This window comes from Medicago sativa, chromosome 4 (genome assembly GCF_051527215.1).
Source record: "Medicago sativa cultivar Bolivia chromosome 4, Bolivia_mono, whole genome shotgun sequence".
In the NCBI taxonomy this organism is placed as follows: domain Eukaryota; kingdom Viridiplantae; phylum Streptophyta; class Magnoliopsida; order Fabales; family Fabaceae; genus Medicago; species Medicago sativa.
This window is the reverse complement of record NC_140752.1, coordinates 82,932,932-82,959,585: the sequence shown is the minus strand read 5'-3', so window position 1 is coordinate 82,959,585 and position 26,654 is coordinate 82,932,932. Positions and strand designations below refer to the sequence as shown.

The 26,654-nt window shown below is 34.8% G+C and overlaps 3 protein-coding genes across 6 annotated transcripts; 1 reads left to right on the top strand and 2 right to left on the bottom strand.

Annotated features, from left to right (window-relative positions):
• Positions 1–1,243: 1,243 nt before the first annotated feature.
• LOC146932768 (polygalacturonase inhibitor 2-like) lies at positions 1,244–5,259 on the bottom strand. Of its 4 annotated transcripts, none has more exons than XM_085704510.1 (2): positions 4,259–5,259; positions 1,244–1,467 (listed from the first exon to the last, which is right to left on the bottom strand). In XM_085704510.1, exons 1-2 carry the CDS (start codon positions 5,098–5,100, stop codon positions 1,278–1,280), a joined length of 1,032 nt encoding a protein of 343 aa, XP_085560636.1. In that variant the 5' UTR covers positions 5,101–5,259; the 3' UTR covers positions 1,244–1,277. The 4 variants fall into 4 exon arrangements, with proteins under 4 accessions (XP_085560636.1, XP_085560637.1, XP_085560635.1 ...); XM_085704511.1 differs by having other exon boundaries at positions 1,244–1,395; positions 4,175–5,258; XM_085704509.1 differs by having other exon boundaries at positions 1,244–1,410; positions 4,199–5,258.
• Positions 5,260–8,610: 3,351 nt separating this feature from the next.
• LOC146932767 (uncharacterized) lies at positions 8,611–10,227 on the bottom strand. Its single transcript, XM_085707783.1, has 2 exons — positions 9,435–10,227; positions 8,611–8,657 (listed from the first exon to the last, which is right to left on the bottom strand). The coding sequence occupies exons 1-2, from the start codon at positions 10,225–10,227 to the stop codon at positions 8,611–8,613; spliced, it is 840 nt and encodes a 279-aa protein (XP_085563909.1).
• Positions 10,228–19,468: 9,241 nt separating this feature from the next.
• LOC146932766 (cell division control protein 2 homolog 2) lies at positions 19,469–25,286 on the top strand. The gene is made up of 9 exons (XM_085704519.1): positions 19,469–19,552; positions 19,641–19,686; positions 19,781–19,965; positions 20,989–21,109; positions 21,748–21,921; positions 23,070–23,233; positions 23,926–24,013; positions 24,094–24,147; positions 24,865–25,286. The coding sequence occupies exons 2-9, from the start codon at positions 19,678–19,680 to the stop codon at positions 24,952–24,954; spliced, it is 885 nt and encodes a 294-aa protein (XP_085560645.1). The 5' UTR covers positions 19,469–19,552; positions 19,641–19,677; the 3' UTR covers positions 24,955–25,286.
• The last annotated feature ends 1,368 nt before the right edge of the window (positions 25,287–26,654 follow it).

Here is a 26,654-nt window from a genome sequence, read left to right as displayed (position 1 = left end):
TCAGAGAACATGGCTTCAATCAAAGCATGGGTAGGAGTCTTAAACCTAAGAGCATATTGTTCTTTACTTCAGACATCAATAAAAAAAGGAAGGGAAACAGAAATGTATCATGAATAATTGAAACGGATGAAATAGGCAATAAGTTAAGAAATCGAAATCCCAAAACTTTTAAGGATTAGAGGAAGCAATTTCAAAAGGGTCGGAGTGTTTTTTGCAGGCACACCCTCGCCGCTTTAAGAATGAGCACACAACTGGTTGCAGTTAGTTAGTTAGTTATATCTACAATGTAGATTATCCCCTACCAAGTGACTTTTCTATATATGTAAGATTCGATAATCGAACTTCTGACCCTTGTTTTAGATGTTAAAGTCTCTTACTACTTTTTTTTTTAGGGAGTCTCTTGCTGCTTAAATAACCACTTTGTGCGTAATTGTTGTCTATAAAATGCCCTTTATTTTCTTGTGGTCTTTTATTCTTTCATTATCACTACTATATTGTTTCATATGATGTCTTTCATTTGAAACATGCACATTCTTAAGAATATGATTACTTATACCAATTAACAATAAAATAAAGAAATATTTTAAAGAAATACTACATTAATATTGGTATTTAAAAAGTAGTTACGGGTTTTCAAAATTGTATCATATCAGACATAAACATTTATTCCCGTAGATATAAGTATATAAATCCGCAACGAGTGGAGTGTAAATATTCAACGAATTTTTGCATATAAAATAAATAAAAATATTATATTAATGTTGCTATTTTGAAAATATTCACGTGTTTTCAAAATTTTATCATATCGTACATAAAAAATTGTTTCTGCATATAAGCACATAAAATCCGTAAGAGCTTCATACAAATATTAAACGGATTTTAACACATAAAATAAACAAATATTTTATAGAAATATTGCATTAATGTTGATATATCAATTACAAATCAAAAAGACAAAAGAAAACAATTTGTTTTTGAAAGAAAAAGACATAAAAATTTGCGTTTGCACATACATAAACATATGAAATCCACCGGTGCGGATACAGATCTTTTACTAGTTTATATGGCAAAATAATATATATTAGTACTAAAATATTTTTATACTCACTCCGTTATAAAATGACACATAATAATCTATAGTTAGGAACAACACAAAAAACTTTTTTATTATGGATTTAATTAATCATCCAAAATTACATCAACACAACACACACTTCTCTTATGGATTTAAATTTAAACGAAGACCCGCCATCTTTTTTATTTAAAACTGATATAGTTCAAGTCTTGCAAGCTGGAAGAGGAGAGGCACACAAGCATTTGTTATAAGCATAACACGTTTCATCAAACATTTGCAATTTGCCACCTTGTGGAATTTGACCACACAAATTATTGTAGCTCATATTAAACTCACTCAAAAACTTCAGATTCGTCAGTCCCTTAGGTAGCGTACCGTAGATTAAATTGTTCCTCAAATCCGACGCATATCATGAAGATTAGATAATGGAGGAAATTACATAAAAACATTTGTTACAGTGAGATGTGAAAGAGGAGATTCATATATTGAGTACGAGAAGTTGTCATAGTGTAAAATGGTTCAGTAAAATGTGCATGTCCGCTTCAATTGAGAGCTTGGTATGTTGAGTGCTAGTGATTGGAGCCTTGAAGTTGGAGATGAAGAACACAGTCATGAGATAGTCGAAGCCTCTCAAGGTCATAAATTTGTTGGACGTCTAAGACCGGAAGAGAATAGGCTCTTTTGTGAGTTGACCGGAGAAAATAAGCTCCATTTGTTTGGATGAAATTCATGCTTATTGGAAGAGGTTGCTATTCGAGGCCGACAATGTTGCTAACAAAGGCCAATTAGATATATTTTCTCTAACATGATGGGATTTTTTTCAGTTTGCATGCATCTACTTTTGTGCTGACATGGAAAATACCTACACTTATGACAGATTTCGTTATCTTTGTTTGGAATTATTATTTGAGTCAGCTTGCAACATAGTATATTGATACTCAATAATTGGAATTATAATTTGAGTCAGCTTGCAACTTAGTTTTGTTATATTGTTTGGAATTATAAGGAAAATATCTACCGGATTGTTCTGTCAGTCAAAGAGGATCAAAGAAAAGCCAAAGTGATTGTTCATCTTTAAGCATTGTTGCTACTGTAAGCTAGTTTTTGAGATACGAGATTTTTCATACCACTCTAATTGTAATAGATTGATTAATTATACCATTGAGACCATTAGCAATATATTTGTATTGTGAAATCATTGTTAAGATTTTTAATATATGTACAGAATTGATGGTTTTTGTGATTGTTGGTGCATGTGACTTCCCAAAACAAAACAGGACCCTCAAGGTACACCTGCCTCGAATAGAGAAAAAAACAAAACCACTTGTAGATCATGATGGCTCCTTAATATTCAACAATTACGGAAAACAAGACTATTGTTTGGGTTGCAAATAGAGACAAACCACTTGTTAATCATTGTGGCTCCATAACATTTAAAAATGATGGAACACTAATAAATATCAGCCACAAAGAAGTGTTCTATGGACCTCAAATTCATCTAGGTCTGCAATAAATTCAGTGGTACATCAGCTTCTAGACGTTAGAAACTTTGTTTTGAAGGACTTTGATGATGGAAGCTCTAATATATCTCTTTTGGTTTTGCAAAAAAAATTGACATAAAGATACTATGTGATACATATATCTTTTTTTAGTAGTGTTGTATGAACATCAAAATACATGTGTCATATATGAAACTATATATGCAATCTCTATTTTTCTCATAATTTTTTTTCTTATCATTTACAATTTACATGTATTTCTAAAGAACACATAAAAACCAAATGACATTTTGAAATTTTGATATCGATGTATCATTTTTTTTATTTTTTAAGAATTTTTATAATAAAAAAAAAACTCCTTTTTATTTAAAAAAATGGCCCCACCCAGCGGTCAGAGGTATTACTCGTTGACTTTCGTCCCCCAGGCTTGAGAACAATTTAACGAGATTTTGCATTCCGTACAAGTTGAATCAACAAATGTGATACTCCATCCGGTCACTATTATAAGCAAATTTTGACTTTTTAGATTCATTCAATAAATGATGTATGTGGTATACATTGTAGACCACATACAACATTTATTGAATGAACCTAAAAAGTCAAAATTTACTTATAATAGTGACCGGATGGAGTACGTATCAAGATACATGGAACTCCCTCTGCCAATTCAGTCATCAATCATAAATCATAATCATCTTATTATTGAAAAATTTGACCATACTTATTTCCACTCACACGTATCTCGAGTAAATCATTAAATTGGTCCTTATCTATGTAGGTTACTCTCAATTTAGTCCATGATTTTATTAATATTTCAAATTAGTCATTGTCTTTGTCAAAAAAAAATTCAATTTGGTATCTCGCCATGATAAAAACACAAAGACATGGATCTAATTGAGAAACTATTAACAAAGATAGGGACTAATTTGAAATATTAATAGTGTTAAAGGACTAATTTGAAAATGATTTACAAAGACTGAGATCAATTTGATGATTTACTCCAGATTCCTCCTAAAACTTACACCTTCCGGTCACTAATATAAGCAAAAGTTTGGTTTTTAGATTCATTCATTAAATGACGTATGTATTCTATAATAAAGGCTACATACGTCATTTAATGAATGAATCTAAAAATCAAAATTTTGTTTATATTAGTGACAGAAGGGTGTACATTGTATCAAAATTAATCTCATTTTTTAATGGGAAATGTTAACTTGTGCCCTTGGGGCATAAGTTAAGAAACTAAATGTAGAAGGTTTTTCTTGAAACTTATACATTCAATGTCTTAAAAGTTGCAAAAGTTATACTTTTAATATAAAATTTATTTTTAATTTCTATTTTAAGCACTTTAACTTGTGTCCTTAGGGCACAAGTTAACATGACCCTTTTTTAATACACCTGTTCTTATGGATTACTATAATTTAAACGAAGGTCCACCAACTTCTTTATTCAAAACTCATATAGTATATAGATATAGTTTTGTGGGATATCCATTAATTCAATTCAAGTCTTGCAAGCAGGAAGAGGAGAACCACATAAGCACTTATTAAGAACATAACAACTCGCATCAAACCTTGTGTTCATTGGAATCTGACCACACAAATTATTATCGCTCACGTTCAACTTATGCAGATACCTGAGCTCCGAGAGTCCCTCTGGTAGCTTACCATAGATTTTATTGTGCCTTATATCCAACTTATTCAAATCCTTCGATAACCCAACTTTCGAAATATCAAAAGCAAACGAATTACTCCCCAATGTTATCGTATAAGTGAGTATATTCGACTTAAAAAACATGGACGCATCACCCTCAAACGCGTTATGTGACAAGTCTACATCAGCAAGGTTCAGTTTCCCCAGTGACGCGGGAACCTTCCCGGAGAGACGGTTTCGCGAGAGAAGCAACCCTGTAAAGAGAGCCGGAAATGAGCCGTAAGATTCTGGTATTGTGCCGGTCAGTTGGTTATCGTTGAATGCGATCCCAGCGAGAGTTGGGATAGTTGAGAGTGAGGCGGGGAGGGGACCGGTAAGTTTGTTGCTATTGAAAGAGATGGTTACTAGTGTTTTGATCTGTGAGATAGCGTTAGGTATCTCCCCGGAGATGTTGGTTTGGATGATGTAGATATAATTGAGTTTGGTGAGTTTGGAGATGGAGGGAGGAATAGGGCCAACAAGGTTAGGCATGTAGGCGAGATAGAGGAAGTTTAGGAAAGGGAGGTTGAATATGGAGGGTGGAATTGGGACAGGTTTAGGGAGGTTGATGTTGCGGAGATCAAGGTCGATGATACGGTAGGTTTTGTTGAAGTTATCACAATCAACACCTAGCCATGTACTGTTACAGCAGTCGATGGTTGGATCCCATGAAGAGAGTTGGCTTGGGTTGCCATATTCTTTTTTGATTTGGAGGAGGGTTCTTTTGTCATCTGGGTTGCAGTTTTCTGAGTGTGAAGGAATGAAAAGATGTGTGGTTAGGATTATGAGTAGAAGTAATATGCATGAGGGGAAGTTCATGGTTGATGGTATCATGGGGAGAGGATCCTCTCCAGTGCAGTTTTTGTCCTGTGAGATCTCAACCCCATATTTTCGTTGTAATCAATGCAGTTTTAATAATTAAAAATAAATTTATGGTGTGGATGTACACTGGACATACTCCAGTGAAAACTTCACATGAGAGAATCCATGCCCGGTATCATGTGTTTCAATTACTTGTTGCTGGGACTGAGATATTTATAGGCTTGTATCTAAGTGTAGTATCTATGAGGATAAGAGCTTGCATTACTGAATAGTAACTTTTGTGATAGCTAGTTTGGAAGGTATTTTTTATCGTCAAACATTCCATGCTTGCTTACGGTCAACTCACACGTTAATGTGGTACAACGTTAATGCCACTGTCAACATAATTAATGGATAGATGTTGTTGGACTCGATGGAACCACACAAATATCTCCCACGAGAGATCGATCACACGCAACTCTAAATCGACTGTTAAAATGGGACAGGAGTAACAAAGTGGAGTATAACAAAGATACAAATTATTTATTGAAAATTGTTTCAATTTATTTCTTAAAATTTTAAAAATTATTTTTTTTAATAAATACTTACTATTTGTGCAATTTTTAACATGTGTCATAAAACACATGTTAACATAAATTATGATTTATGGTAGTTATTATCTTCCTGCATTCACGCAGTCAAAACATTAGTGTACGATCTTGATCACGTGATTCAGAAGAACATATTTAATTTAATTTTATAATTCTTAAAATACCGAGCTCAAATCAGGATTGTCCGATCTTAATTGAACGGTCACCGAAGCATGAATGTGTAACTGCGTCACTTTCATGACGGCAGCCAATCTTAATTGAAGTGTTGATAAATAGAACAAATATGTACTCCTCTCATAAATGTGAGAGACAATGGTAAATTTGAAATTTAATCCTCGCAACATCCGTTGAAGTGTGTGGTAGATGGCGTTTAAACCGACTTTAAATATGATTTAGAGACAGGGCACGATAACCTATTCTTTATTCTGGTTCCTCTAGAGGGGATGATTAAATGGTTAATAGAAATCCTAACTTTTTTTGACCAAAGCAAAGTTAACTATTATCATTAATCAACCAATGTTCAATACAAGAAGGATAAGAATAAAAAATACGGTGACTAGCCCAAGAACAAGCTGCCCTAGCTAAAGTATGAGCAACCATGTTCGCTTATCTCCTAACAAACTTCACCTCGAAGTTGGAATGTAAAGATAATTGATAAATAATACTAGAAACAATAGCATAGAATTCCGAATCACCATGGCCCGAAGACGATAGAGCTTGCACTAGAGTAGCTGAGTCGGACTCGAAGATAACTCGGTCCCATCTGTTCCCATCAGCAATGTAACATCCATACTAGACGTATCTAGAAAGCCTAGCATGCGTGTTAAATTGATATTGGATACATTAAAAATATACAACATAAAATTTATCCGAATGAATAATATTTACATCAAGTCACGTTCGTATAAATCATAATACAATACAACCCATCCATACATAAAAATACATTCTTGAAATTCATAATGTCCTGCAGCGGTACGAACGAACCCTTGAAGTAATATCCATCCAGCTACGAACATGCATACTCATCCTGCTTATCTGAAACAAATAAGGATTGGGGTGAGACATAATGTCTCAGTGAGCTCCCCTAAATCCTAGGCTATAGGCAACCTCAAGGGAAACCTACGGTCACCACGTGTCTACATTACAACCTGACGGTTGATTATACGTGTGTGGGGACTTGCATACTTAGATGGTAGTGCATACTAGAGCCGTCATAATCATATCTTAACTTGTTATAGGCTTCACTTCCTATATGTGTCATGGCGGTTGAGGGGAACCTAGAACCGCGTTGCCAAGAATACACTCTATGTATCGAGGCCTAAACATAACATAATCATGACACGACTCTAAACCGGACGATTATGGGAAACCTAAGATCGTCGTCGGTATCATGTTCTTTACTTGCTCTATTCCATGCCTTATACTTGTCATATATCATCTAATGCTCTTGTTCTTAAACATAAACGTGCATGGATTCATTCTTGCTTGATCGTGAACATATCATAATCATAATCATGAGAAACATAATCATATTCACATCGTACATAAACGTATCTAAGTTCATTCATTAGGTTAGCGTTGAACAAACAATTATTATCTTGATTCATTTTATGGATAGTCCCGGGTGGAGTAACCCCGAGATCAATCCCATACATGACCGATGTACGTACATCGGACTCCCTCGGTGTCGTGCGGGTCCCTTGCGGCTTAAACCGTTCCCCTTAGGTCGAGAACCTCCCGTATCCCCTGGCGTGGATAACAAGAGACACGAACACCTACGTCTTGTTTACTCAGTGACATGCGGGTCCCTTACGGCTTGAATCGTTCTCGTCATGAGAACCCCTTGTATCCCCCTGATGTGGATAGCAAGAGACATGTCACCTACACTTATTAAGTCATGGTCTTGTCGTATACATAAGTTAAACATGTACATACTTGATTGTTTACCTCGGAACCTTAATCGAACCGATTAGTGGTAAACCCTTACTTGTTCATATACATACCTAATCATGGTGTAAAGATAAACTATCCTATCCACATCTTAACATACTTGTTCTATCATTCTTAATCATGTGCGAATATAATATACTTCGCGTCTTAATCATCCTAGGATTCATGCTAACTAGCTAGTTCTCGACAACTATGTCGAGGCTCTAGTTTTCCCCCATTCTTAATGGTTGACTTGCTACCCGATCCTTATCTTAACATTCTTTCTTTGCCATGCTTTGCTAACTACACCAATCACTTGCTTCTTCTCAAGAAATCTTTACTTAAAATTAACCAATAGAATCTTGGTTTGAGGGGTTTATTTTCATAAAAGACTGCTCGGGTAACACCGGCTCAAAGGACGTCAACAAGACCTGAGGCAAGCAGACAATGTCGTAAGCACTGTCTTGCTCGCGAGGCGAGAAGCATTACTCACCGTGGCGAGTTGCTTTGCTCGCGAGGCGAGCTAGGGGCGAACAGTACCCCTGGTTCGACAGTGTTGCTCGCCATGGTGAGCTCACTTGCTCGCGAGGCTAGCTGTGACAGTCCAGCCCTGCATAAAAGGTGTTCTTGACCCAAAAACCTCAAAACCATTTATCTTTATGCATAGTATGATTCTAGAGGTCATAAAATACTTACAAAACATTTGATTGGCAAGCATTGGCAAACTTAGCAAGCATAACATGAAAAGGGGGTAATTACACACTATATACAAACCCTAGAATTTCATGTTATTCATACTAATTAACAAGGCTTAACATAATCCCAAAAGGGTGGGAAAACTAACTATGGAACTCACCTAACGATTTGCTCTTGATCATCAAGTTTTAAAGCATCAACTCTTCACATTCACAACTCCATGCTACATGTTTCATCATAAGCTTCCATGCCCAATCAAACAAAACCCTAGCTTCCATAATCAAATACCATTCTTGATGAATCTTCATGCATAAGTCTTCAATGGATCCACTACCACTCCAAACCCTAACCCTAGAATTTCCATATCAACCTTAAAGCCTTAAATCCAAAGCCATAGTTGTCCCTTGCTAACAAAAATGATACATCCAAGCTTGATTCATCACTTAAGCAACTTGAAAGGTTGATGATAAAGAGAGGAAGAGGTGGTATGAGTTTTCTAGAGAGAAAAAGGAAAGTATTAAACCAAAACCCACCTTCCTTAAACTTAATAAATCTTAAGGGAACAAGAGAATATGTTTGCCATGGAAGGAGGAGGATTTGAGAAGGATTGGAGAAAAGAAAGAGAGAGAGGGCGTGAATGATAGAGAGAAGGAGGAGAACATTTCTTCCAACAACTTAAGAGAGAGAAAGGGATAAGGAAAAATAGATATTTTGGTGTTAATATCATATAAATATCCCTTAATTGTGAAATTACCAAACTGCCCTTGCCTTTAAACGGGTTAAATCTGACACTGATACTTTTCCCGTAAATAGCTGACATGTCATAAAATATTTCCAATAACTTACTTTCCATGAATTAAATTCATCTGACACAGTCAATGGGTAATATACCGATACTGTCAGGCGGGATATTACAAGCAAAGTGAATGGCCTCGAGTAAGGCTACTGCCTCCCCTTCCAAAACTGTCATATTTGCCTTCTGCCATTTCGTTTGAGCCCGAATAAATTGCCCACGAGAGTCTCTAACACAACACGCAAAAGATGTACTACGACTACGATCATGGAACGCGACATCCACATTGCACTTCAACCATGTCTCGCGCGGTTTCACCCAAACTGAGTTGTTACCTTGCACTCTATTATGCCCATGTTGCAGAACCAAAGGTGAGGGATGTTTATGAACCGTCTGCCATTGCTGCCATGCATCTAGTGCTGTCCTCCCAATGCTTTTTGAAGTATGATGAGCGTCATTCCAAATGACATCATTACGTGCAGCCCAAATTTGCCAAAGAAGTAAAGCCACCCGACCAGCAATGTCTCGGCTTTCGGAACAACATATGTCAAAAACAAAATTTGCCAAACTGCTCACAGTGCCAACTCGCGATTGCAGCACGGTCGAAAGCCCTGCCCAATACCAACTCTCACGAGCTACCAAACAACCCACAAAAGCATGCCAATCATCCTCAACAACCGTATCACACCAGGGACAGTTCACCTCACATTGAACATGTCGTGTTTGTAGACGGAGACGCGTCGGAACACACTTCCTGCAAATCCTCCATAACAAATTCCGTGCTTTATGAGGGGAATTCACCTTCCACATTCTATGCCACTCTCCTTCAACATGGAACTGGTCAGTATGTATTAGCTCCATCATAGCCAATTGATAACCAGTCTTAACAGTATACCACCCATTACGTTCCATCATCCATGTTATTCGATCATTCTGAACTTCCGCAAACAGTGGTGTGTCGAGAATAGCTTGCACCATATCATCTTGAAACAAAGATTCAAGCTTATCAATATCCCAAACTCGTCCCTCGTCAACAATCAAATCAGACACACGCAAACTGTGCACACTTTGGCTTTGTGGGTATTGAATCCAGCTGCCATGAACACCTCGAACCCATGGATCATTCATCACGCTGACCTGTTGCCCATTTCCAATTGTCCACCTACTGCCGTATAAAAGTAACTGGCGTGAATTCCAAATACTCCGCCAAGCAAAACTCGGTAATAGAAATCCTAACTTAAGTCATCAAAAAATAGTATTAAGTTAATTATGTGCGGAGAAGAGTTGGTACCATGTAGATAAGAGATGGAAAAAATTGGGTTTACATTCGCTATGGTAACAAGTAACTTTGTTAGCTCGTAAGACTTGTTAGTTTCACAAGTTTGTAAGACTTGTTAATTTGACAATATAATTAAAAAAAACTTATTTATTTTGTTTTAAATATTGTGTTGTGTGGCTAAAATAAAAAATATTGTCAAACTTTTGTTATTAAAAAATTATTTAATTTAGGCAAAAGTATTATTTGTAAAGTGAAAAAAAAAAAGTAGACCTATAGCAACGGATAATTTGTCATACACCCACGGAACCACGTGGTGGGTAAAACTATTAGATATTTGTAACTACTAGTTGCTATTGTTCAGAAATTTTGTCCAACGGCTTAAAATTACCATTGGTATAAGCTATTGGGACAGTATTTTACCGTTGGTATAGCGAATTTTAGTTGAAAACAACAAATGTCTGTTGGTATAAGTCATAAAACTTATACCAACGGTTTTTGGACCTTTATCGACGGTTTTTTGCCGTTGATAAATTTCTTGTGGTGAGAATTGGTTAATTAGAGTTACCAAATTCTTTTTTGATTTGGAGGAGGGTTCTTTTGTCATCTGGGTTGCAATTTTCTGAGTGTGAAGGAATGAAGTGATTTGTGGTTAGGATAAGGAGGAGAAGTAATATGCACGAGTGATTTGTGGTTATCACCACTTTTGGTTCTTATTTTGTAGTCGGTTCTTATTTTGTAGTCAACTCATGTCTAGTGTTCATATTTTTTAATGAAATTTCCTAGAAATAGGTAGACTATTATGACAAATCTCTCCCCCAAAAAATAATTTTTTTAACTAAAAATGAGCTAAATATGATTTTTTATGATTTTGGTGCTTGAAAATTCATATTTAATTCATATTTTGTTAAAAAAAATCTATAATTTTTTTTGAGAGATTGCCATAATATTCTTTACATTTCTAAAAAATAAATGATATTCATTCATTCAAATTGATAGAGTACATCGATACAATGCAAATTCAAAATCGCTAAAAACAAAAATGATTAATCTGCGAACAAGCTCACAACATCCATGTTAATAGCATAAAACGGAAGAGTACACATACTTACAAATATGACTATATTCAAGCCAGCGAAATACCTGATAGAAATCTGGCAAGTGTACCAAAAATATATCGAAGTAATAAAATTTATAAGTTCGTATCCACGGGGACTGTCTCAATTTCTACTTGGCAAAAGCGTTAAAATAAAGGATGTGTAAAGATTATATTGGTTGCCCTAGGCAGTTGGATTAAGTGCTAAAAATAATAATTTGCAAGTAAATAAAAATGGTTGGAAGTTATATAGAAAACAAATGATTAAGCCGGTGATTCCGCTATTGCTCTATATGAATAGTTTATCTCTTTTTACTCTCAATTGCTATTCAATTTTTACGACAAATTAACTAAGTGGTTTTGATCAATCTCTTGACTCAAAACCCTTTCCTAAGTTATAACCCTATTAATCTCTTAACTAGATTGAATAACCGCGGAAGCGATGTTGGAACGCTAATTTATATGTCATAACCCTCAATTTCCTATCTCTAGGTTCCTAGTGTTGAGTTAAACAGAATCACTATTTCAGGATTAAAAGCTAAGGGCTAGTAGTCATTCAATTCCTAAGATCAATTCATGTAATTGCAAGAAGCTAGGGCTAATAGTCATACAAAACGATCACATGAAAAGCAATGAACACAAATAATTCTGAATAAAGACCGAATAACATTGATAATAAAGAGAGTTCAACTACTGGTTCATATATTACAATAGGTTCATCATGGCTTAATCAAAGGAAATTAGCTACACATGATCAAAGCAATAAACGCATAGAAAAGGAATTAAACCGACTGAGATGATGAACCGTAGTGGTGACTCTTCACTCAACAAGTCATTACGGCTTGTGTTTCTCTTCTTATTGTCTCATGCTTCTTCTTGATATGCGTGCAGCTCTTTCTTCCCAAAAAGAGATGTCCACTGTGCGGCTAGCTCCTATCAAAAGTGATCCACCAAAACGTGAATCCTCCTGTACGGCTTTCTTTCTTTGTGAATAGCTTCTTATGTATATATACAACCTTGTGACCTAATTCCTTTCTTTCTCCACAAGCAAAGCATGTCACGTTTCTTTTCTTTTTGCTCCAAGCCCATTTACTTGCTAAACTTTATATTCACACCACCTAATTCAAGCAAAACACTTGTTCATGTGTCATTAATTCATACGTGGCAACAACTTAATTAAACCATCGTGGCACGTTTCATGGTTCATCATGCCACGAAATTTCCAGAACGCATCAGAGAACTCTACATCCTTGCAACGTGCCACGATTAGAGCAAACGTGGCACGATTCTTCACATTTTTTCCTCTTTTTCTCAATTTCTTCCTTTGGGCTCTTGTTCCTGTTTTAATCTGATTTCACCATGAATTACAAGTAATTGACTCTCTAAATGCTATAAAAATATCATAAAAAGACTCTAAAAATGTGGAATGACGGACTGTCATCAATACCCATGTTCATATGACTTTAAATTTTCCATTTCTTTTATAAAGTTTTTGATTAATAATTTTTTAAAAAAAAATACATTAACGGATTAGTCCGTCATAAAACGGGACGGTGTGAGATATTCAACTTTACATCTCTAGTTGGTTCGCCCTGTTCCGCTCATTTTTAGACGAATTATTGACGGGACAGACCTATACAAGTTGCCATGTTTTGTCATCCTTAATTAAAATGGATCTTATAAATTTATCATATGTATTTATCTCTTTGTACATGAATAATAAACAAAATGTTGCAAAGTCGTACTACTCTGGTAGATATGGCAAAATATGAGTTATTTTTCATTGAGTTTTGAAGACTTTCAATCAAGATAGGAAGAATCCACTTCTCACCCTGACCTAGACATTCCTCTCCTCAAATTCCATTATTCTCTTCTTTCTTTTTTTCAAATAACCTAGTGGTTAGATCTCCTACATATTAAATTTATCATATTAAATACTTCTCACGAGGACCACTTATTCTCATTTTACTTTCATAATTAATGTAAAGTATTTCTGTCAAAAAATATTTAATGTAAAATATAAAATATTGTATATTTTTTTGTGTGGAAAAAAAAATTGAACTTTTTTTACTGCACCCCACCAAATTTTCGGTACAGTAAGTAAAAAATTGGCAGGAAAAAGAGCATTCCAAAAACTTTGAATAGGAGAAAGTCCAACATACAATTTCGAAAACTCAAAGAAAAAAACATACCTAAAATTAACTTATATTCCTGTTATCTATGACTCATAGAGCTGTAGTCATTTCTAACTTCTCGCAACCCTACGATTCATAGAGCTATATATATATATATAATCGGCTTCTTGACGAACCAATTAATCTTAGGGAGTGTTACCTCATCCATCATGTTAAGGACGTAACGACACTCATTTATGGGCTCGATCACGATACTTAATATGCAACAATTGTTAGGTTCAGATGCCTGACCTTTCCGCACTAAGATATTAAGCTATTGGGTCATATGTGTCATATGACAAAAGTCCTACCAAGAACTTAGGGATTAGTTATAGCTTCCAAGCCCTTATAAGTTCAGGTTAACGTTCAAGCATTCTTTCTTGATCCTTTCAGTGGTGTTGTATTTAAGGACAAATTCATGTCTAACAAACATTTTCCACTCTAATACTCGTTAAGGACCAGGGACCTATAACATTAGAAATAAAAGTGATAAAAATTTATTTCTAAAGGTTTTGAGTTAAAACAATTTGTTAGATTAAAGTTCGGTGTTATAGCTTTATATATCGCAAACAAATCATAACCTCACCATGTCTAAACTACTAGAAGGGGTTTAGCCCATGGTGAGTTGAACCATGGAAATGGAAATGAAGATGAACATAAATGAAAACATAGACAACTAAATTGATAGATTAAATAGAGTTAGCACAAGATTATAATCCTTGAAGGAGGGTGGTGAGCCAAAACATCACCAAGTAATTTAACTCTAAAAACTCTAGAATCTAGCCACCATGCCCGTCTATGAAGAAGATGAGATGGAATAAGATCTCTAAAGCTGTTAACCCTAGCCGTAACCTGACCTCTCCAATTCTAAGATGAATTTTCGGACCCTTGGCACTAACACATGGTGTTCTTTTATAGTACAAGACCACCCATTACAAGTTGTACCCTTTGGTCATTTTACATGGGTTGTCCTTATCCATCCGTTCTTATCCAATCCTAATTACCCACTGACGTATTCTTTTATTCTCCCTAGGATTTCAATCATTGGGGACAACTCATATTCTTCCTCATTAAGCAATGGTCCTAACGTGTCTCACATGATCGTACTATGTACGACCTGGCTAGAGTTCCAGGGCGCTGCAGCTTCCCAAATCTTCAGTGATACATTCTGAATCCACGTTGCAGCTTCCCACATCTTTAGAGTCATTCCTTAACCTACATCATCAAACATCATAAACAAGCATTACTAGTTCCAAAGTACTAAAAACACTTAAATCTATAAAATCCTAAAATAGGCACTGATTAGATGTTTAAGGCATTCGAATCACTCAATTACTTGTCCATTATGGGGGCTAAGTGCAATGTGATAACCAACTTATTTGCCGGTTATCAAGTACCCTAAGTAATTGTTTGGTTAACAAGTTTTGATTATTTGGAAGATTCTAGCACATTTTACACCATTGCTTTATACACCTCTCAGTTAACCTAATTATTTATTAATAAAGTCAAGATTTAATAGCAGTTTTAGCCCCCTAACTTTCCCAAAGTTGTGATTTTGGTCTCCTAAGAAAAAAAACTACAAAATCGCCCCCTAAGTTTATCACATGTGGCAGTTTTGGCCCCCGGCCAATTTTGACTCGGTCTACGATGACGTGGCACCCTAAGTGAGGTGCCACGTGTTATTTTTTTTTTAGCCTGGGGGGCCAAAACTGCTACAGTTGCAAAATTTAGGGGGCGGTTTTGTAGTTTTTTTCTTAGGGGGCAAAAACTGCTATTAAGCCTAAAGTCAAACATAGTAAAATGCAAATAAAACTTTGATAAAAATATGATTTTATTAAACAAAATACTAATAAAAAATACTATAAAATATGATGTTATCAGTTATAGATATTCAGTGGCCACAATAAGTGCCTTTGTGGTATGCCTGTTGACCTACATATGTATGTCATTCAAAAGGTTAGATAGGAGTACTATCATAAATCCATAATCATTTTTAGGATGACACATTTAATGGTCATCAAATCCATAATTATTCAAAAATATCACTTTGAATATTTTATCAAAATATATTAGTACTATAATTTTAATATATCGTAAGAGATTGGATGAATCGGATGAATCGGGATGACATAGGAAGAAGAAAGAGAGTGCGAGATAAGTGGGAAATAAAGGAAAAAGTGAGAGGATCAAAAGATGGAGATAAAATGATATGAAATGTTCGTCGAATTTAGCGTTTCCTCCACATAAAAGTGCGTTCGTCGGGTCTGACGTGGTTTCTCCAGTTTGACTTTGGCAACATGAATCAATTCAAGATTTTCAAAATCAATTCCATTGAAGCCACAATCCCTGACTTTCATGGTGAGTTTCAAATCAATTTTACATTTATTGATGGTTGTTACCAAACTCCTAATTTTTTCTTCATTGCCTTATCATCAATTATTCCTACCCATTCTGATGTATCTTGAAGGTTGAAACTAATTTGCCCTAAATTCACCTACTTTCATTTACGGGTGGGAACAGGCCAGGTCGTCCGACAGGGGCCTACGACCTAGCCTATTTAAAGCCTAGCTCGGCCCAGCTCGTTTATTAACAAGGTCAGGCTCAAGCTTTTTATAAGGCCTATTTAATTAAACAGGTCAGGCTAAAGCTTGCAAAAAAGCTCATTAAGCCCATCAGGCCGGCCTATTAAGCTTTTCATATATAATATATCATCCATTATTGATATTTTTGAAGTTTTTTTCTTCATAAACACAAGCCTTCAAATGATCGGTTATTTAGTAGTTGATATATTGGTGTGATTAGACCTTCGTAAGAATTCATTATTTAGTAGCAAACATATTTGTGTGCTTTAGGCCTTAATAAGTTTTGGCCTATTTAGGAGTAGACTTGCATGTGTTGCCAGACCTTAGCATAAAATAGGCTTTTAAATAGGCTTTCAGACTTCATCAGGCCTTTAAAAAGGCCAGGCCAGGCCTCGAAAATGAGCCTATGACGGGTAATAGGCCAGGCTCAGGCCTATAATTTTTGAAGTAAGTCAGGCTTAGGCCTTACAAAGCCTAGCCCGGCCTAGCCTATTTCCACCCCTACTTTCATTCCTTTTTTTTTTTTTTTTGCATTTATCATTGACGTATTTGGTTAACCTATTAGATCAAAATTTATTACCATCATTCAAGCTTATTTAACACCATCTTCTTCGTATTTACAACACAAAAAAAGTGTGCTCAAGATACAAAAATAACAAGAAAGTAAGATCAATTTTTTTTAGTTTTGTTGCCCTTTCTTATTGTACTAATCTTGAATCTCTTAACCCTACTCAAGTTTAGGGTTTTGGTTTGCTTGCATTGTTTAACTTAATGTTATGAACTTTTACAGAGGAAAAAATTTGCTATTATTTTCTCACATATAATTGCATCTTATGTGTTTAATAAAATGTCTTTTAGGATTTGAAGATTTTCACGGATAGGCAAATTTATGTGTAGTATATACATGCACTACGTGAGTGACCATAACAAAAAAACTTATAAAGAGTATTTTAATCTGCTTGTTATGAAGGATGTGCGTATAGTAAACATAAACGCGCACACATATGGGGATTAATATAATGGAGGGCTTTAACCTGCATGTTTTACAAGGAGTGTCATAGTATTAACACTAATGTGTGGATTTTAGGGTAAAGTATTAATGATATGGTGTAGGTAGTTTTGTTCTTGGTAGTATAATCCTTTTAGCATGTAATAGTTTTGCTTTATGGTAGTAGGTTCCTAAACAAACCATATGGGTTTGTCTGGTGGTGTATGTTTGAGATCTAGGAGTGTATTCCTGTCAAGATCTCAAGTTTAAATCCTGCTAATGTCAATTTAGGTGGGTTAGTCCATACATAATTTTGCTCTAACTTTAAATATCACCCACCCCACCCCCATTAGTAAGAGGTCGAATCGTTCTACCGAATTAGTTGATCTTTTTGGTCAGATACCGAGTTTTTTAAAAACGGGTTCCTAAAAAACTAGTTTTTCTCTGTGGTAATATGCAATTTTGCTCTGAGGTAGTTTTGTTTTATGTTATCCTTCTAAACACTCCCTTTTGTACTTATTATTTTCTATCATATTATGTGTACATATTATTTAAGGAAAGTTTCGTGAATCCTTCTTCAAGTAATGAAGAATTTTAAAGATTTAAAGCTGTTGGGGGGGGGGGGGGGGGGATTCTTAGAGTCACTGAAGAATTCATCCAAACAAATTTGGATTAAGTTGTTAGAGATGAACAAATTGACACTAGGTTTACGAAGTAATGATGGAAAAAAAAATTGTTTCCCATAGTGGATCAACATGAAGAAATTATAATAAAATTGAGGAATATGTGATAACTTGAGAAAAGATCAAAGAATATGGTATAATTTATTTGGAGAAAAGTTATCATGATAGAGAGGGATTACGAAAGTGTATTTGATGTAGCAAATGAGTTGTGGATGAACAAACAATTGGTATGTCAAACACAAATATGTTGTTTAGTATACTTATGTTTATAATTATTGTATTTATTACAAGATGATGAAAATGAAATAAGTGGGTATAGGCCGGATTGAGTGCAACTTTACTTAAATAGATCAGACATAGTTTAAAATATTAAAATACAAGTCTATTCTATTACTTGTTAAAGACTATTTTAAGTCTAACATAACCTTTTTAAAAGTTTGACTTGACTCATTTATCCATTTTAAAGCCCATTCTGTATTAAGACTTTTAAAAAGAACATTGTGTCCACTTCTTAAACAACCGATATGTCAATAAATACTTTGAACTTTGTATTAAGGCTTTATTTTATTATTATTTTTTGGAACTATTTTATTACCATTATTATGCATGTCTGCGTATATAGGTCAGAGCTAGTTTAATTACACGAGACATGGAAGATTTTCCTGAGAACGTGAGTCTGGTCTATTTAATCAAATAGTCTGTCTATAGAGCATGAACATAGCCTTTTTACTAAATGAGCTGGATCGAACTAAACTTTAAGTAAGTTAGACCACAGGTTCTACCAGACTCCATGAATCAATCTTGGGATAATTTTACTCAAAATAATAATAGTTACCGTAATGAGATGAGATTATGAGAATACATTTGATACACCAAATGGGTGGTGGCCGAACAAACAATTGGTACGTAAAACACACTTATCTTATTTGGTAATACTTAAATTTATATTTACAACGTCTGTTTCATGATAATAAATTTGAACTTGACTTATAACCTGTCAAATGTTTTATTTTAAGTCTGACATGATTTAATCTTTTTAAAGGTTTGGCATAATCCGTTAACTTATTTAAAAGCATATTTCAGGTTAAGATTTTCAAAAAAACATCCAACCTACTTCTTAACCGAGTAACATGTCAACTAATACTCAAAATTTTGCAGTCAAACTTTATTTATATATACATAATATCATGTCATAACAAACCTAATAAATTTACCGAAAGCCTAAGTCTAGCGTATTTAAACACATTTTTTTAAAGGGTATGATTTTAGTCTTTCTAATAAACGAGCTAGATTGAACAAAACTTTAAGTAACTCAGATCATAGACACAAATTGTATGGATCAATAGCGAGAGTTTTTTTCTTTGTCAAGTAGTCTAGTGGCTGGAGCTCACAGAAGTTGAGTGTCCCAAGTTCAAACTCCAGATCTGTATATATTATGCATTATCCTTAGCAACCGAGTTAAACTCAATGGGACAATAGAAGGAGTTTTACTCAAAATAATTAAAATATGGATTAAAAAAAATTTAAAAAAATTATTTATCAATAAATAGAGGGTGAGAAATTAAATGAGAAAGACTTGACACAGAAAAGAGGCGGAGACTGTATGAGACTGAGAGAGACCACACGGCGCGCTGTCTGTGTAACCGTTTCTCTGGTAACTGCTCAGATCTTCTTCTTCAATTTTCCTCAATTCTCTCTAATTTCACTCCCTGATTTTTTTATCTCTCTTTGTTGTTACTTAGAATTTCAACATCGCTTTGAACTTTAAGCGTTTTTCTGATGGAACAGGTTAGTGAAAACTGAAAAGCACTTATAGTTTTAAGTTACAAAATTATATCATCTGATTATTGATTTATTTAATTGATTTTGTGAATATTTACAGTACGAGAAAGTTGAGAAGATAGGAGAAGGTACTTACGGTGTGGTTTACAAGGCTCGTGACCGTGCTACCAATGAGACGATAGCTTTGAAGAAGATTCGTCTTGAGCAGGAAGATGAGGGAGTTCCGAGTACCGCTATTCGAGAGATTTCTCTCTTGAAGGAAATGCAGCACAGGAACATTGTTAGGTATTGCGATTAGTATTGAAATTGATGCACTAAGCAATAGTATTATGCTTGAAATTTGGAAGTTTAATGTTTAATGCATGGTTTAGCGTGTGACATGGTGTTTATCTTGTGATATTTTTTGTACATTGATGTTATGGTTATAGATCTGCATTTAAATTATGATAAGTTGTTACAGATGAAAAAAGATGGTTTGATTACTCTCATGTTTCTGTGTGATTATTTTGAGATGGATAAACTATTGTATGATGATGTTGCTGATAGTTTATGGCTTTGCGAATTGAATATGATCGCCTCAATGTTGCTTATTTGCCGCTGCAATGCTACTTATATTATTGTGTGATCCGTGTTCTTTATGATTCCGTCGCTGTCTTGTGGCAAATGTGACCTCTAAAGCTATTTATGCTGTTGAGATTATGATTGGTTGGAACAGGAAAATCTGTTGACTTAAGTCCCGACGGATATGTTGTTTTAAGTAGTTCATAGTTCATGCATTGTTGTTCTAATGTTATTCCGCCTAGTGTTGAAACACGGAGTTTATCTTGTGTTATTTTTGGTGCATTGATGTTATAGTTATAGATGTGCATGTAAAACAATTTTTGGCATTTGAATTATGACAGCATATGAAAAAAAGATGGTTTGATTACTCTCATATGTCTATGCGTGATTATTTTGAGATGGCTAAACTAGTGTATGATGATGTTTCTGATAGTTTATGGCTTTGCGAATTGTAAATATATTTGTATTATCCTGGTCTTGTCAATGCTGCATATGTGGCACTGCAATGCTACCTACATAATTGTCTGATCCGTGTTCTTTATCATTCTACATCTGTCTTGTGGCAAATGTGATACTCTAGTTCTGTTTATACCGTTAAAATTAGGATTGGGTGGAACAGGAAAACCTGTTGCTTAATTCCCGTTTGATATGCTGTTTCCATTAGTTCATACATTGTTGTCCACATGTTATTCTAGTTCTTTAACTATTTGCTTATTGAGTTAAGTTTGGTGGTTATGTGGATGGCAGGTTGCAGGATGTGGTGCACAGTGAGAAGCGATTGTATCTGGTTTTTGAGTACCTTGACTTGGATCTAAAGAAGTTTATGGATTCATCTCCAGAATTTGCAAAAGATCAACGGCAAATAAAGGTCTGTGATTATTTATGAAGTCGAGTGATGGGTTGGTTTAGTTTGTCCTTTATCGTTTTGATTGGGGCTGTTAAGTGCTTAAAGCGGTGCTTGCTGAAACTAAAGTAGGATTACCTGTTCTTGACAAAAAAATAAACCAGCCTTTAGTATTTTGATTGGGGCTTTCAATTGCTCACTGAAACTGAATGTGCTTGCTGCTTAAAGGAGTTCTCTATTTCTGAGAAAAAAATAAACTAATCATATCATATTTATTTTCAATTTGGCAGCATATTCCAATATTAGGTACAATAGTTACTAGTTGATCAGAAGGAACTCTTCATTTCTGCTGCAGAGCATTACATGACAATAAAAAAATTGTATTAATTTGCATCCTTTTTATTTTATTAGATTTTGGTTCCCCTTTTTATTGCCTGCCTCAACTTTCAAGTATCTGAGCTTGAGCATGTTTGTATTACTTTCCTGTTAACTTCCCTTCCCGTTTTATTGTGCATTTTTTTTTATCATGATTAAATATTTCTACCTTATCACGCATCATTAACATGAATCTATTTTATCACGGTTTGAAAAAGTGATGATTTAATAGTGGCAAAGTGGAACAATTAATTTGGAATTTGAATTGTTTAATGATGCTTCTGCAGATGTTCCTTTATCAAATTCTCTGTGGCATTGCTTACTGTCATTCTCATAGAGTTCTTCATAGAGACTTGAAACCACAGAATCTGCTGATTGATCGCAGCTCTAATGCGCTAAAGCTTGCAGATTTTGGATTGGCCAGGGCATTTGGAATTCCTGTTAGGACATTTACACATGAGGTTTGTGTACCATATGTTGGCTTTTGGAATTTGGACATCTTCAGAGATTATAAAAATTTGAAATGAACGGGCATGCGTACAAGAATTATTTAAGTACTCATGCCTAACTTTAATGTTTGAATAATTTTGAACTGCAAACTTTAGTCGAAAACCTTACTGTTTTATAATGCTAAAGCAATGCAATTGATCTTGAAGACAAGATTTGTCAGTTTATCATTTCTTCTCCCTGACTATAATTTGTTGGATCCTCCTAGTAGGCCACTGACTAGTGAGAAAATCAATCAAATTATGGAGGATAGTTTGATTAAAAGTGGTAAAGGGAAACCGAAGAAGGCTTTAGTAGAAGAGACCGGTATTATGACCTTTCTCTAGATGATTTGCTGAAATGGTTACTGACACAGCCCTATGCCGTTTATTTGCTCATTTTGTCAACTCACTTACTTGGGTGAAGGCTAATGGTTGCTGTTGTTCATTAATTGTCTTTCCCCCTAATGGATTGCTGCTAATTTTAACATTGGTTTACATAGGATAAGCTGAATTTAACTCCCAAATTAACTGAAGGGAATTGCCTCATGGGAACTCTGAAATCTTATGGCCTGTTTTGTTATCCATCTAACTAATTTTGAGACTGTTGCCTTTCTTATAAATTTGAAAATTTAATTAAATACACGAATACAGGGTAACCTTGGCGCAACTGGTAAAGTTGTTGTAATGTGACTGTAAGGTCACGGGTTCAAGTCCTGGAAACAGCCTCTTGTGTAAAAACAGGGTAAGGCTGCGTACAATACACCAAATGGTGGGACCCCTTCCCGGACCCTGCGTATGCGGGAGCTTCAGTGCACCAGGTTGCCCTTTTAATTAAATACACGAATACAAGTTAGCGAGTTCTACAAGTAAACATAGGAAGCAAAAATCCTTTGTCCGTTGTTCTTTTTGGCTTTTGCTATGATTTTGTGTCAGGTATTTTGTAGTCTTTATTTCTTTCAAGTGCAAATGATTGAAATTATTAAATTAAAAGATTTATAGTAGATTCTGTAAGAACATAAAGATATTGTGAATAAGTATAAATGTAATGGTAGAGGGGCTTTTAAAGTATAATATTTATTCCAATTTATTCATCGTGGTTTTACTTTTGGCGATTGTTTTAGGTGGTGACACTCTGGTACAGAGCTCCAGAAATATTGCTTGGGTCTCGTCATTATTCTACCCCGGTTGATGTCTGGTCAGTGGGATGCATATTTGCAGAGATGATAAACCAACGGCCACTTTTCCCAGGGGACTCTGAGATTGATGAATTGTTTAAAATATTCAGGTACATAGCTTTTTTGCCATAAGTTTTACAGTTCATTAGAAATCATAGTAAATTCTTTCTGATAAGAATTTGGCACAGAATGCCTCCTAAATTCATTAAAAGTCTCTACACTTCAATTGTAATTATGGCTCAGATGTGTACTGGAATTTTCCATCTGTTGATTAATCTTAATGATTAGGAGGTTACCAATTTTTTCAGTTTTTAATAGTTCAAATAGAGATTCTGATGGAAGATTCTCAGTACTGTATGCAGTACTTTGAGAGAAGGATGCAAATAATATGTAGGTGATATGAACTCTCTAATGCCTGTAATTTACATCAAAATTTCTCAGAGCTTTGAGACCATTTGGATTTGGTTGGTAGTTATGAGGATAAAGCTGGATTTCGGGCAATGTTTTGTAATCTAGTTTAGGGCTTTGTGACAAAAAGTGGAGGAACTGAAGATATCCTTTTAGAGATTTGTAACATATTTTACTATGGTTTTCCTTCATTTCAAAATATAGGCCAGGGACCATTATACTGCTGGTATTGCGATCTATATAATGCAAACAAAATCAATATATTTTTGCTTCCAAACAGGCATGTAACAAACAAATAAACAGTATATTATGTATGCTTATAATTCCTTGTGTGCTTATAATTCCTCTAAAAAAATGTATGCTTATAATTTTTCACATTGTTCATTGTATGAAGAATCACGGGTACACCGAATGAGGAAACATGGCCTGGAGTGACTTCATTGCCTGATTTTAAATCAGCCTTTCCCAAGTGGCCAGCTAAGGTAATTAAACGGATCTTTAACTTACATTAATTAATGTTAGGATTCTATTGCCCATTTTAACCTTATTTTGTATTTTGTAGGACCTGGCAACTCAAGTCCCAAATCTGGAGCCAGCTGGTCTTGATCTTCTATCCGTAAGTTACAACATCAAACATGATATTTTTCAAATAATGTAGGAAATAAATATTTCTCTATTATGGCGATAAATAGAAATCAAACACTATATGTATTTTGTTATCAATGAAGAGGAAGTAATATCTGTTACTTTAGAACTGTGATCAAACTAAAGATCTACATTAACCCACTTGGGTTGGCCTGGTGATGTGGCTTGGGACCTTGAGGTGTGCTCCTCTTAAGGTCTCATGTTCGATTCTCCCCAGTGTCAATTTCAGCGGGCAAGTTTGGCTTCTTTGGAAGAAAAGAAAAAACAAACTAAAGATCCACATTTCGGAGTAATTAGAAAAACACATGTATTAGTTGGAAATGTTTCTCATAAGGTTTTAGATGAACACTGCATTTATTTGGCAAAACAACGACTGATTGTAGCTAAACTTTCACTATTCGGACATGGAAATATTAACCATGCAAAACGGAGATACGAGGTCACAAGTATTTCCTTTTAGTCAATTATAATGAACTTCATCAGTCATGATTTTACCAATTGGTAATGTTCAAATCGAGCAAGGTTTGAACTGAAAGGATAGGGAGAGGGAAAGTGACTGTCCTCTGTTTTATGTCCTTCGCTTCAAATCTACTAACATGCATGTTTTATATCCTTCCTTAAAATTCTTTTCATTGATTTTCACTGGTTCTTACTTTGGTTTGTGGATGTGCTGTGTATTGTATTCCAGAGTATGCTTCGCTTGGATCCCACCAGAAGAATTACTGCCAGGGGCGCTCTTGAGCATGAATACTTCAAAGACATTAAGTTTGTCCCATGAGTTCTTGGCTTCACGGAAGAGGTGTCTATATTATTGTGTGTATCATTTATGGGTTTTGACTCAGAAATGGGTGCTATCCTTGGTATTTTCTTCAATGCTTGGACTGAGTAATATTTAATTTATTGGTTCTTAGATTTTTTTAGATTCAGCTTGAGTGTGATCATACTGCCTATTACCTTTTTTAATGTCTTAGTCTCAGTACAATGCAACCAGCAAATTTCCTGTTTGATTGATGTATAATATTAATAGACATTGTTGAGTGGTGGTTGTAGAACAAATGTTACTCCTACTGGCATGGAGCATGTAAATTTGACATCCGTTCATGTCTGTAAGTTGGTTTTATCTGCTTTCTCAAATTGGCATTAGATTCGTTCAATGAAACAATTCAAATATCCTGAAAGTATTTTTTTTTTAATAAAATAGAAACTGATGCAAGTTTGCATGCTTTCTCAAATTAGTATTAGATTAATTCCAATGTAACAACATACAATCAGTGTCGGATTTCGATAGGGACATAGAAATGACCTTCCCAAAGTCTCAATTTTAATTTTTATCAGGTATTCAAACATATTTTAGCTAATTATATATTATGCTAGACTTTGCATTTATATCACAAGTGAATGATGCGGTCTAGCGGTAAAGTCATGCGGCCACAAGTTGTGTACCCTGAGTTTGAGTCCTGCGCTGCTTGTTTTTAGCCATTTCCCTGTATTTTTTAACAAAAAATGCTATAATAATACTGCAAAATGCCAGATTTGAACCCTGGTTTGCATGCAAAAAGGCACTTTCTTTGCCCACCCTATTCAATTTCTGGCGTGCCCTATGCAGTTCAGGTTATAGAATCCGATTGGCATAAACATCCTATAATATTCTCCAATAGGGTGGTGAGATGTGTTAAACCATCAATATAATTAATTTGTGGTGACGGCTAATATGTGAGTTTAAAAGATCGGACAAGCATACTGAAGTTAGAAAATAACTATTGATTTAATAATAATATAATGGTCAAAATTTATTATGATTTTTGCCATTGTACTAGACTAATAGGTCATTCATGTTAAATCTTGGCCATTTTATTTATTTAGTCAATGGTTATATTTTAACTTCACAATCTTTTAACCTCACTTTGCTAACTGTCACTTTAATTTGTTTAGATGTATAGTGCACTGCTTAATTGAAAAATTTGGAAGGTTACTTTAATTTGTTCAGATGTTTTGTGCACTCCGTGGAAGTTTGGAAGGTTCAAACTTCACCATCTTCTCCAAAAAAAAACAGATTCAATAAGAAAGCGTGATGCATAACACCCACTTCACCATCTTCTCCATGAAGCAGTGGAAGCTTTTCATTAGTGCGGGTCATTCAAACTTTTGATTCTGCTGAATAAATACCGTAAATTAATGGGAAAAACAGTAAAGACAGATATACTCCCCACCATTCAAGAGATGGGATGGATTGATTCTCAACACCGCAAACTCTGAACTCCCTTGTAGTTAAATGTTATCCATTCATGATATAATACAATAAGAAAATTTGAATATTTCTCTTCAACTTGAAATATTTGTTTTATAATATTCTCATATGCTTCCAGCATGATACTATAATATTTGCTTAATTGCTTGATTTGATAAGTGATCTTTAATTGGTTTGTATAGAAAGTCTTGTTTGGACACATATCCAACACTTCAATTTTGGGCACATAC